A 13479-nucleotide genomic window follows, 5' to 3' on the forward strand; every position below is an offset into this window, starting at 1 on the left:
TGTGCCATCATTATGGCTTTGATAGAGATGGGAATGAAAGAAGCAAGAATGTAAGGAAGATTCCATAGGGTTTAGGCCATTGGCCACTATTGGGACAGCCATATGAGGAGAGAAAGTGAGTAGTTAGGAATAGGGTGATTTCACTAAAGTTCACTGGAGCGTAGATCCGCACCCACGTGACCGAAAATTTTAACTGGAGTACATGCGTCACTTCCGGTACATGTTAGTGAATGGGAAAACACGCACTTTCACACCCGTTAAAAACATCGAAAACGGCCAGTTTTTGAGCTGCAATTAACTGTGCCAGTCGGGGTGACCGTGAGGAACAGCTACCTAAATTTACAGTCCAAAAAAAAGATAGAAACTAAGGTAAATTCAAGAGGGAGCTGAAGGTGTTAAAACAGCGGAAGTTGTTATCGGACATTTGCCGTGGAGATTTAAAGATCGAAAATATCGGGAATTATCGCGTTTGCTCGCTGCATTTCATCAAAAGTAAGGCATTATTGACTTTTTATCTTTATTCATTTGTTATATGAAAAGTATTAAAAGTTAAAAATCTGTCAGTAAAATTGCAAAATCGCCCATTGTTCTCAGGTGGGTTTTAACATGCAAAATGAAAACGCTTCTGAAGCTCCATTTACCATTTAAATAATCGTAAACTATCAATGCGTTTTGAAATAAATTTTACTGAGATGCAAGCTAAGGAATGGGATAATTGTCAGCTGTTAGTTGGACAAAAGCAGGACATTTTATTATTTGCCAAAATATATTTCTCAATGTTTCTTGTTTAAAGCCTGCACAATCACCCAAACTACTTATTTATTTATTTATCATCTAATAACAGACAAGCCTGCAGCATGGAATGATGTCAACAATCCTGATTGGGCACCCACTGTGAGCAGGATAGACAATGTGCACAAGAACGCCATGCACATGCAACAAGAAGAGTATTAAAGCAGATTTGGTTGCAGCTCAAGCATCTATAGCTCTGCAAGTTGATGGCGTTCTTGTGCACATTGTCTATCCTGCTCACAGTGGGTGCCCAATCAGGATTGTTGACATCATTCCATGCTGTAGGCTTGTCTGTTATTAGATGATAAATAAATAAATAAGTAGTTTGGGTGATTGTGCAGGCTTTAAACAAGAAACATTGAGAAATATATTTTGGCAAATAATAAAATGTCCTGCTTTTGTCCAACAGCTGACAATTATCCCATTCCTTAGCTTGCATCTCAGTAACATTTATTTCAAAACGCATTGATAGTTTACGATTATTTAAATGGTAAATGGAGCTTCAGAAGCGTTTTCATTTTGCATGTTAAAACCCACCTGAGAACAATGGGCGATTTTGCAATTTTACTGACGGATTTTTAACTTTTAATACTTTTCATATAACAAATGAATAAAGATAAAAAGTCAATAATGCCTTACTTTTGATGAAATGCAGCGAGCAAACGCGATAATTCCCGATATTTTCGATCTTTAAATCTCCACGGCAAATGTCCGATGACAACTTCCGCTGTTTTGACACCTTCAGCTCCCTCTTGAATTTACCTTAGTTTCTATCTTTTTTTTGGACTGTAAATTTAGGTAGCTGTTCCTCACGGTCACCCCGACTGGTACAGTTAATTGCAGCTCAAAAACGGGCCGTTTGCGATGTTTTTAACGGGTGTGAAAGTGCGTGTTTTCCCATTCACTAACATGTACCGGAAGTGACGCATGTACTCCAGTTAAATTTTTCGGTCACGTGGGTGCGGATCTACGCTCCAGTGACCTTTCGTGAAATCACCCTATGGGTGACTGAAGATACCTTGGTGCGAATGGGAAGGAATTGTTAATACATTAGGGTGATAAAACACATTGTACTTAGAGAATAAAAGAAAAGTGTGTAGGAATCTTGTGTCAGTGAGTTATTCCGATGCTGATTAAGGTGAATCAGGAGCGGAGGTGTAAGTTCTATCACAGTGTGAATAACAATTACATTTGGCTTTATTAATAATATTCTCCCCCTTTACACAGCAAACCCATTCTCCTGTTATAAAGCAAGGCCACGATGCATTTAATCTATGCCCATATTGATTTACATTCTGATGACTACACTCCGAAAGGACACTACCTCATAGCTCGACGAACCTTTGTCAGATCACCCCTCAGCCTCCCCATGTTCCAGCGAGATCAAACCTTTGGAGCGTGGGAGGAAACGGGAGCACCCGGAGAAAACCCACGTGGTCACAGGGAGAATGTACAAACTCCATACAGACAGCACCTGTTTTTAGTTTAGAGATTTAGTTTAGGGATACAACGCGGAAACAGGCCCTTCGGCCCACCAGGTCCACGCCGACCAGCGATCCCCGCACATTAACACTCTCCTACACCCACTAGGGACAATTTTTACATTTACCAGGCCAATTAACCTACAAACCTGTACGTATTTGGAGTGTGGGAGGAAACCAAAGTTCTCGGAGAAAATCCACGCAGGTCACGGGGAGAGTGTATAAACTCTGTACAGACAGCACCCATATTCTGGATTAAACGTGGGTCTCCGGCGCTGCATTCGCTGTAAGGCAACAATTCTACCGCTGCGCCACCGTGCTGCCCTGATTCCGTTAAAATCCCCACTCCATTTACCCGCCCAAAAGTAGATGCAGGTCATGGGTGTAATTTAAAAATTAGAACTAAAAGGTAGACGAAGCCCATATGTTCCAAGAAATAAGGTCCAATGTCCAAAATGACAAGGGGCAGCCATTTCAGGACAGAGATGAAAAATTACTTTAACCAGACAGCAACAATTCTTTGGTTTTCTCAGCGTAAGGGAGGCTTATTTGCCAAGTACATTTAAAGCTAAGATCAATACTAAAGCAATCAAGCGCTCTTGGCTTAGTGCAGGAAAGTGGCATTGAGATAACAGATTAGTTATGATCTTATTGGATTGATTGTAAGATACAGGAAAGAAACAAGCCCTTCGGCCCACCGATTTCACACTTGCCATCGATCACCCGTTCACACTAGTTCTGTGTTATCCCACTTTTGTATTCGCTCCTTGCACACTGGGACAATTTACAGAGGCCAGTTACCCTACAAACCTGCACATCTTTGTATGTGGGACAAAACTGGAGCACCCGGAGAAAACTCACAGGGAGAACGTATAATCTCCGTACAGACTGCAAACGAGTTCAGGATCGAACCTGGGTCTCTGGCGCTATGAGGCAGCGGTTCTACCCGCTGTGCCACTGTGCGAAGTTGAATGGACATTTTCTGCTATCCTTTTATACGTTCTATGGAGGACAGCTGGATTTGCAGAATCTTTTTCAATTAATCGTAGGGATTTTAATATGACCAGTGATCTGCCAGGTCGCACGCAATTTGGAGACGTTTCATTTTAGCAGGATTGATGGTGGCAACAAAGGGGCAAATCAAATCAAGCAAGTTGAGGAGAAATATGTAGAATACTGGAAATACTCAAAAAATAGACAAAAAATGCTGGAAAATAACTCAGCGGGTCAGGCAGCATCTCTGGAGAAAAGGAGTAGGTGACGTTTTGGGTCGAGACCCTTCATCAGACCTCGACCCGAAACGTCACCTATTCCTTTTCTCCAGAGATGCTGCCTGACCCGCTGAGTTACTTCAGCATTTTATGTCTATCTTCGGTGTAAAACTGCATCTGCAGTTCCTTATGACACTGGAAATACTGGACAGGCGGCACCCCTGGAAGGCGAAACCGAGTTAATGTTTTGGGCCGATACCCATTCATCTGAATTGAGAAAGGTTTGAAATCAAGTGTTTTGGGAGCAGAGAAGGGTGGAGGGAACACAGGGAGTGTCTGGAAACCGATGGAGACCAGAGAGACTGAATGACACAGGCGGTTGTGGCGCCGGCTGAGCGAGGATGGTGGCGTATCATTAATCACAGCTGATCTGCCCCTTTCTTGAAGGGTCTCGACCCGAAATGTCGCCGATTCCTTCGCTCCATAGATGCTGCCTCACCTGCTGAGTTTCTCCAGCTTTTTTGTCTACCTTTGAAATAGTCAACAGGTCAGGTGGAGAGAGGTTAAGGAGAGATAGAAACATACATAGAAAATAGGTGAAGGAGTAGGCCATTCGGCCCTTTGAGCCTGCACCGCCATTCGATATGATCATGGCTAATCATCCAACTCAGTATCCCGTACCTGCCTTCTCTCCATACCCCCTGATCACTTTAGCCACAAGGGCCACATCCAACTCCCTTTTAAATATAGCCAATGAACTGGCCTCAACTACCTTCTGTGGCAGAGAATTCCAGAGATTCACCACTCTCTGTGTGAAAAATGTTTTCCTCATCTCGGTCCTAAAAGATTTCCCCCTTATCCTTAAACTGTGACCCCTTGTTCTGGACTTCCCCAACATCGGGAACAATCTTCCTGCATCTAGCCTGTCCAACCCCTTAAGAATTTTGTAAGTTTCTATAAGATCTCCCCTCAATCTTCTAAATTCTAGCGAGTACAAACCAAGTCTATCCAGTCTTTCTTCATATGAAAGTCCTGACATCCCAGGAATCAGTCTGGCGAACCTTCTCTGTACTCCCTCTATGGCAAGAATGTCCTTCCTCAGATTAGGTAATGTGATGGGATGATGATCTTTCACCGAGCTGGCCGGATCCGACACAAACTGGAAAGGCTGGTTATCTGAAATTGGTAATGTTGCTGATCAGAAGGGGGAAGTGTGTCCTTTGAACTTACACAGGGCTTTGCTGGAACACAGCAAGGGTGCGGCACACGGTAGCGCAGCGGTAGAGTTGCTGCTTTACAGCGGCGGAGACCCGGGTTCGATCCTGACCTCGGGTGCTGCCTGCACAGAGTGTACATTCTCACCGTGACCACGTGGGTTTTCTCCGGTTTCTCCCGCACCCCAAAGGCGCGCAGGTTAGTCGGATGATTAGCTTCTGTAAATCGCCCATAGCGGGTAGGATGCAAAATTGGGACAACTTAGCGCTAGTGGGAACAGGTGATTGATGGTCGGTGCAGATCCGGTGGGCTGGAGGGCCTGTTTCCTTACTGTATTTAAGGAGAAGGGGGAAATATTTTAGGACCGAGATGAGAAAAACATTTTTCACACAGAGAGAGGTGAATCTCTGGAATTCCCTGCCACAGAAGGTAGTTGAGGCCAGTTCATTGGCTATATTTAAGAGGGAGTTAGATGTGACCCTTGTGGCTAAAGGTATCAGGGGGTATGGAGAGAAGGCAGGTACAGGATACTGAGTTGGATGATCAGCCATGATCATATTGAATGGCGGTGCAGGCTCGAAGGGCCGAATGGCCTACTCCTGCACCTATTTTCTATGTTTCTATGTTTCTATCTCCAAACTAAACTAATTGCGTCACTGTGGGATGCTAGTGAATGAAGGACAAGGAGAAAGGTGGGTGAAAACAGCTTGAGACAAATTGTATATACGCTGTTTGAGTGGAAGAGAAGAGACTTCATAAACAACTCTGTTAATGATCAGCCCTTCTGTTCAGAGATTGAAAGGCTGCCTTGCACAGGATGTGCTAAAAACTGGAGATGGAGGATGGTAGGCGTACTGAGAGGAAAAATAAACGTGTTAAATTATTCATATTTACAGAGATGGATCAGAATTTAAATGAGGTACTTAATAGGTGAAATCCAGCAACCAGCAGTGTCTGTTCATCCAAGCCTACCGAGGCTAGTAAATATATTATAGGTAAAATATACAGCTGTGAAAATATTCTGGAGAAATCCCACTAGAATTCAAATTCAGTACAAATTTTGAATGCAAATGTGGTGTCACTGACAGAGCAGCACGGTGGCACAGCGGTAGAGCTACTGCCTCACAGCGCCAGTGACCTGGGTTCGATCCTGACTATAGTTGCTTGTCTGTAGGTCGTAAGGAATAGGAGTGGAATTAGGCCCATCGAGTCAACTCCACCCTCAATCATGGCTGATCTATCTCTCCCTCCTAACCCCATTCTCCTGCCTTCTCTCCATAACCTCTACTGTACTAATGAAGAACCTTTCTGTCTCTGCCTTAAAAATATCTACTGACTTGGCCTCCACAGCCTTCTGTGGCACAGAATTCCACAGATTCACCACCCTCTGACTAAAGAAATTTCACCTCATCTCCTTCCTAAACGAACGTCCTTTAATTCTGAGGCTACGGCCGAGACTCTCCCATTAATAGAAACATCCTCTCCACATCCACTCTATCCAAGCCTTTCACTATTCTGTATGTTTCAATGCGGGTCCCCCCTCATTCTTCTAGACTCCAGTGCGTACAGGCTCAGTGCCGACAAACGCTCATCATAGGATAACCTGCTCATTCCTGAGGTCATGCTTGTACGGAGTTTGTGTACATTCTCCCCGTTACTTGCGTGGTTTTCTCCCACATTCCAAAGACGAGCAGGTTTGTAGGTTAATTGGCTTCTGTAAATCGTCCCTAATGCATAGGATAGAACTAGTGTACGGGGTGACCGCTGGTCGGCGTAGACTTGGTGGGCCGAGGGGCCTGTTTCTACAATGTATCTCTAAGAAATTTAAAAAAACATTTCCTATGGGTGCACCGTTCACCTCCGACATCCCAAAGACGTGCCCGCTTTTAGGTTAATTGACCTCTGTGGGGAAAAAAATTGCCCAAGAGTGCAGGATGCGGATGCAAAAGTAGATTAACATCGAACAAGTGAGAACAGGTGATGGATGATGGGCCGAAGGGCCTGTTTTCATGCTCTATCTCTAAACTAAGCTAAACTAGACTGAACCAGGGCACTGCTGGGTTGATGTGACATCCTATCCTTTGGGGAGTGGGGGGGTGGGGGGTGGGGGGTGGAATTTGCGGTCCTGACCCAGTCTGGTGCTGTTGTGACTCCTGACCTCGGCTACATGATCTATTCTTCCCTTGTTCTTTGGAAAGACCAACCCTGTGACTTTGTTCGGGGGTAGTTAAGGATGGGCAAAAACAGCAGAGATTGTCAGTGGAGATACGTTCCTCCTGTGAATGAGTGAACAATTAACCTTTTTTTATCCTCCCTGCATTCGCACTCACTTATTTCTCCCCTTCCCCCTCAAACCCCCCCCCACCCTTTTCCTTCCACTTGTATTCCTTCTTCAGGCTTCACGATTAGCACCTCTTCCATCCTTATCCCCATTTTCACACTTATCGGCTTTTCACCTCTGGCCTTTGTCCAACCCCCGCCCCCCCCCCATGCCCCACCAACCTCACTCGCCTATACCCACCTATCACTCGCCAGTACTTTGGTTGGCCGCCTCCTCTCTTCCAACACTCTCCCCCCACTCCTCCACCACAGCCAGTCTGAAGACGGGTCTCGACCCAAATCATCACCCATCCACTTTCTCCAGATAGGCTGCCTGACCCACTCAGTCACTTCAGCGCCATGTGTCTTTTTTATGCAAGGCAGCATCTGCAGTTCCTCGTGTCTCCAGGTGCAGGGCCGTCTCGATGTGAGGTGTTATTGCTCAGTGTGTTGAACGGGCCCTGAAAAGTCTGGGGTGCTACACTGCTGGATTTCAAAATAGGATCATTGTAGACAGAATAACAATGAGATTAACTGATATTAGCCAAAGTAGCCGGATTAACAACCAGATGACAATAAAACACCCTTGACTCTTTGTTTTTCAGTGGGCGAGGAGCAGATCAGCTCAATCGGCCGAGGGCTGTGTGTGCTATTGGGCATTTCTGTGGAGGACACCCAGAAAGACATGGAATACATGTGAGTGCTTTCCAAATCCAAGCGTCCCCTCCTCATGGTAGCTGACGTTGCATGTAAATGTATCACGTGTTGCCATGAGTCTGAAAGGTGAGAGGATATGGGGAGAAAGCCGGAACGGGGTACTGATTTTGGATGATCAGCCATTTTGAATGGAGGTGCTGGCTCGAGTGGCCTACACCTGCACCTATTTTCTACGTTTCTATGCTGCCGCGATGTAAAGGGAAGGTGGAGGAATAAAACAGCACGTTCTGCGTTCGGTGTCCTTGAAGTGTGTTGATTACTATCGGATCTCGGCGAGGATCTGTCACCCCTGATCTTCAGCAAGACAAGATGTGTTTTTGAGATGTGTCTGAAGAAGGGTTTTGCTGGACCAACAGAGATCACGGCCTTGTAAACATCCTTGTAAATTTTCCCTGTACCCTTTCCAGCCTGGCAACATCTTGCCTACAACACGGTACCCAGAACTGAACACAATCCTCTAAATGTGGCCTCACCAACATCTTGTTGTAAGTGCAACGTGACCTCCCAACTACAAAACTCAATACTCTATAACTGGTGAAGGCCAATGAAGGTCTTTCCCACTTCGAGATACGTGTTGCTGTTCAGTGTGACTCTGCTGGTAGACGCTGTAATGAGTTGAGTCGAACACATATCAAGATACAACACATGTTTATTAAATCTCCTCACAGCAAGGATCTGCATGACATTACATTCCCACGCAGCTACTCATACTGACTAGCGTAGGCAAGCGCTTGATAATATAAAGCACATACTAGGCGGAGTCACTATTAACAAGCACTATAATTGGCTATGAAGTATGAAGTAGCCAATCTACAGATGCCAAACGCTGGAGTAACTCAGCGGGTCAGGCAGCAGCATCTTTGGAGAGAAGGAGTGGGTGACATTTCGGGTCGAGACCCTTCTTCAGACTGAGAGTCGGGGGAGAGGGAAACGAGAGATGTGAAGAGGTACAAAGAACAAATGAATGAATACAAAAGGACAAATCAAAGCCAGCGACGATGATTAAAGAAAGGTGGAGCCCACAATGGTCCATTGTTTGCAGCAGAGAAGGTGATGGTAACCAGTGAAACTAACGAGTGAAACAGCGAAACTAAGCAGGACGACAGTGAAACTAGTTGGACGACTATGGTGGGGGGGAGACGGAGAGAGAGGGGATGGAGGGGTTACTTAACGTTGGAGAAGTCAATCTTCATACCGGTGGATTGTAAGCTGCCCAAGCGAAATATGAGGTGCTGTTCCTCCAATTTGCGTGTGGCCTCACTCTGACAGTGAAGGAGGCTCAGGACATGAAAGTCTGTGTGGGAATGGAAGGGAGAGTTCATGTGTCTGCAACTCCTTTCACATAATTGCAGACAAAATGCAAAGTCGAGACATCGTCTAGAACTGGGAAACGTTCTAGCCCAGTCCGAGGTACTCCTGCTAGACATTGAAACATAGAAAATAGGTATAGGAGTAGGCCATTCGGCCCTTCGAGCCAGCACCCCCATTCAATATGATCATGGCTGATCATCCAAAATCAGTACCCCGTTCCTGTTTTTTCCCACCATATCCTTTGATTCCGTTAGCCCTAAGAGCTAAATCTAGCTCTCTCTTGAAAACATCCAGTGAATTGGCCTCCACTGCCTTCTGTGGCGGAGAATTCCACAGATTCACAACTCTCCGGGTGAAAAAGTTTGTCCTCGTCTCAGTCCTAAATGGCCTACCCCTTATTCTTAAACTGTGACCGCTGCATCTGGACTTCCCCAAAATTTTTCCTGCATCTAGCCTGTCCAATCCCTTAAGAATGTGATATGTTTCTATAAGATTCCCTCTCGTCCCTGTGGGCGTTTTGCTAAGTCGTCGCTTTTGTGTTTGTGTTGCAGGGTTCGCAAGATCCTGAACTTGCGGTTGTTTGAAGACGAGAACGGCAAGCACTGGTGCAAGAGTGTGATGGACAAGCAGTATGAGATCCTCTTTATCAGCCAGTTCACACTGCAGTGCGTGCTGAAGGGGAACAAGCCCGACTTCCACCTGGCCATGGGTGCTGAGCAGTCCGAGACCTTCTACACCAGCTTCCTGCAGCACGTCAGGAAGGCCTACAGTCCCGAGCTTGTTAAAGGTACGGGGAGCTGCTGGCTCATGTCTTAAGGTCATAAGATCACATGTCATCTGGAAAAGGAGTAGAATTTGGCCATTCGGCCCATCAATTCTACTCTGCCATTCAATCGTGGCTGATCTATCTTTCCCTCTCAACCCCATTCTTCTGCCTTCTCCCCATAACCCCTGACATCCGTACTAATCAAGTCGATCTCCACTGTAAAAATATCCATCAACTTTCTGTGGCAATCAATTCCACAGATTCACCACCCTCTGACTAAAGAAAGGGTGTGGGTAGAAGTGGGAGTGTGGTTTGTGGGCGGCACAGTGGCGAGGCGGTAGAGTTGCTGCCTCATAGCATATAGACTTCATAGCGGCTTCAATCCTGGCTGCGGGTGCTGTCTGTAGGGAGTTTGTACATCCTCTCTGTGACAGCCTGGGTTTTCTCCAGGGTGCTCTGGTTTCCTCCCACACTCTGAAGACGTACAGGTTTGTAGGTTAATTGGCTTCGGTAAAAATTGTAAATTGTCCCCAAGTGTGTGTAGGACAGTGTTAGTGTGCGGGGTGATCGCTGGTCGGCGTGGATTCGGTGAGCCGAAGGGCCTATTTCCGCGCTGTATCTCTAAACTAAACTAAACTGAACTGATTTGAGACGGCTCTTTGGGATGTGCAATCTGGGAGTGAAGTCATCAAACCACCTTCTATTTTGGCACTTCCAATGGGAATACTGCACTACTTCCCTTGGGGTAACCATTGGGAGGACAAAGCAGTCCCAGTGTCCTTACTGAAACCCTCCATGAGGCTAAAATCAGTATCAGTATCAGTATCAGTATATCTTTATTGTCATTTTCCTGAGTACTCACATACCCAGAGGAAACAAAAAAACGTTGCTCAACCAGTGTCCATTCAGTGTGCAGTACAAATAACAACAAATAACTAGAAATAAAAAACATATATCATGAACAAATTAAATTAAACACTCTACTCTCTACTAAACATCAACAGGCGTTCCGATCGACAGCTGCTGCAGTGTGTCCAGGTTGATGGTTGGTGCGCGATACTTTGGCAGGGGGCTAAGTCCGTTTATCAGTCTTATTGCCTGCGGGAAGAAGCTGAGGAGCATCCTGCTGGTTTTGCAGCTAATGCTCCTGTACCTCTTCCCAGATGGCAGGATGGAGAATATGTGATGCGATGGGTGGTAGGGGTCTTTGATGATGGAGATGGCTCTGTTGATACATCTCTTCCTGTATATGTCCAGCAAGAAAGGGAGTGGAGCACCAATAATCCTGCTGGCGGTCTTCACAATCCTGTCAAGTTGGTGCCGTTCGTACCAAGCAAATACAAAGCAAAAAAAAAGTCCAATTTGAGTTCAAACATCAACGATCCCGCGGATAAAAGAATCCACAAAGGTCGACACAAAATGCTGGAGTAACTCAGCGTGACAGGCAGCATCTCTGGGGAGAAGAAATGGTTGACGTTTCAGGTCGAGACCCTTTTTCAGTCGCGACCTGAAACGTCACCCATTCCTTCTCTCCAGAGATGCTGCCTGTCCCGCTGAGTTACTCCAGCATTTTGTGCCTGCCTTTGATTTAAACCAGCATCTGCAGTTCTTTCCTGCGTATAGAATCCACAAAGTTGGAAGTCTCTCATTTGGTTTCGGAGCAAAGGTTGGAAAGAACAATTTACTCGGGAAATTGATGAGGGTAAAGCAGTGGATGTTGTGTATATGGACTTCAGTAAGGCCTTTGACAAGGTTCCTCATGGAAGGTTGGTTAAGAAGGTTCAATGGTTGGGTATTAATGGTGGAGTAGCAAGATGGATTCAACAGTGGCTGAATGGGAGATGCCAGAGAGTAATGGTGGATGGTTGTTTGTCAGGTTGGAGGCCAGTGACGAGTGGGGTGCCACAGGGATCTGTGTTGGGTCCACTGTTGTTTGTCATGTACATCAATGATCTGGACGATGGTGTGGTAAATTGGATTAGTAAGTATGCAGATGATACTAAGATAGGTGGGGTTGCGGGTAATGAAGTAGAGTTTCAAAGTCTACAGAGAGATTTATGCCAGTTGGAAGAGTGGGCTGAAAGATGGCAGATGGAGTTTAATGCTGATAAGTGTGAGGTGCTACATCTTGGCAGGACAAATCAAAATAGGACGTACATGGTAAATGGTAGGGAATTGAAGAATGTAGGTGAACAGAGGGATCTGGGAATAACTGTGCACAGTTCCATGAAAGTGGAATCTCATGTAGATAGGGTGGTAAAGAAAGCTTTTGGTGTGCTGGCCTTTATAAATCAGAGCATTGAGTATAGAAGTTGGGATGTAATGTTAAAATTGTACAAGGCATTGGTGAGGCCAATTCTGGAGTATGGTGTACAATTTTGGTCGCCTAATTATAGGAAGGATGTCAACAAAATAGAGAGAGTACAGAGGAGATTTACTAGAATGTTGCCTGGGTTTCAGCAACTAAGTTACAGAGAAAGGTTGAACAAGTTAGGGCTTTATTCTTTGGAGCGCAGAAGGTTAAGGGGGGACTTGATAGAGGTTTTTAAAATGATGAGAGGGATAGACAGAGTTGACGTGGAAAAGCTTTTCCCACTGAGAGTAGGGAAGATTCAAACAAGGGGACATGACTTGAGAATTAAGGGACTGAAGTTTAGGGGTAACATGAGGGGGAACTTCTTTACTCAGAGAGTGGTAGCTGTGTGGAATGAGCTTCCAGTGAAGGTGGTGGAGGCAGGTTCGTTTTTATCATTTAAAAATAAATTGGATAGTTATATGGATGGGAAAGGAATGGAGGGTTATGGTCTGAGCGCAGGTATATGGGACTAGGGGAGATTATGTGTTCGGCACGGACTAGAGGGGTCGAGATGGCCTGTTTCCGTGCTGTAATTGTTATATGGTTATAACCTGAATTTGGTGCTGATGGTTTGTGATGTTATTTGATCCTCTCGGAGATCGTTGCTTCATCTTTTCCGGGCAGCGTTTTCCTCGCCGCATAGCTTCTCTGAGATTTCCCTCTTAACCTGTGGTCAAGAAGGCAGTGCTCCAGGGAGTTGTCCTTTCAAATGGAGCGCGGTGTAAAATAAATCTCACCCCATCTTCTCTTGAAGCTGCCTTCATGAGTAATAAATAATTGGTCTACAACTCAACGCCTCAAGTCAGTAGCACAGACAAGAACTTATATATCTTTGCAACATTCATTTCTTAATTTGCCCTATTTCTGTCAGTGGAGAGGTGCACAGACTGCAATCTGCCTGCAGTGAAAATATGTTTCTTAAACTGGAGAACACAAATATATACCACATGGCTGTGATTTTTTGGCCATCTTACTCAGTCCTCTTCCGCTGCGCAGGCCCCGAAGATTTTTCCCATCGATGAAAAATAAAAGAGTTATTAGTGTTTAAAAAATCTTGAGATTCTCTCTCCTGTTAAAATCACCGCCATGAAGGCCATGCCCCTTCCGGTGGGAGGGGGGGAGGTACTATAAAACCCGGAAGTGTGGGCGTAGCTCAGTCTGTCTGCAAGATGGTGAGGGAGAGGTCACGACTCTCTCTCTGAGCTGGGAAACTACAGAACACTGTGAGTATGCAATGTACTTGAATAAATGATTTGTTTGCCCTTAGTGAAAATGAAATGAGTTGTTTGGCTTGAGCCTGTCATGTGCTTG

The 13479-nt window shown here is 45.4% G+C and overlaps 1 protein-coding gene across 2 annotated transcripts in view; it reads left to right on the top strand.

The window, feature by feature from the left end:
• Window positions 1–13479, top strand: part of dtd1 (D-aminoacyl-tRNA deacylase 1) — a 107716-nt gene that overhangs the window by 8478 nt on the left and 85759 nt on the right. For both annotated transcript variants that reach the window (XM_033026183.1, XM_033026182.1), the window contains exons 2-3: window positions 7624–7714; window positions 9598–9833. In XM_033026183.1, coding sequence (XP_032882074.1) covers window positions 7624–7714; window positions 9598–9833 — 327 coding nt within the window. The remainder of the gene's footprint in view (window positions 1–7623; window positions 7715–9597; window positions 9834–13479) is intronic.

The sequence above is a fragment of the Amblyraja radiata genome, chromosome 8 (genome assembly GCF_010909765.2).
Source record: "Amblyraja radiata isolate CabotCenter1 chromosome 8, sAmbRad1.1.pri, whole genome shotgun sequence".
Taxonomy (NCBI): domain Eukaryota; kingdom Metazoa; phylum Chordata; class Chondrichthyes; order Rajiformes; family Rajidae; genus Amblyraja; species Amblyraja radiata.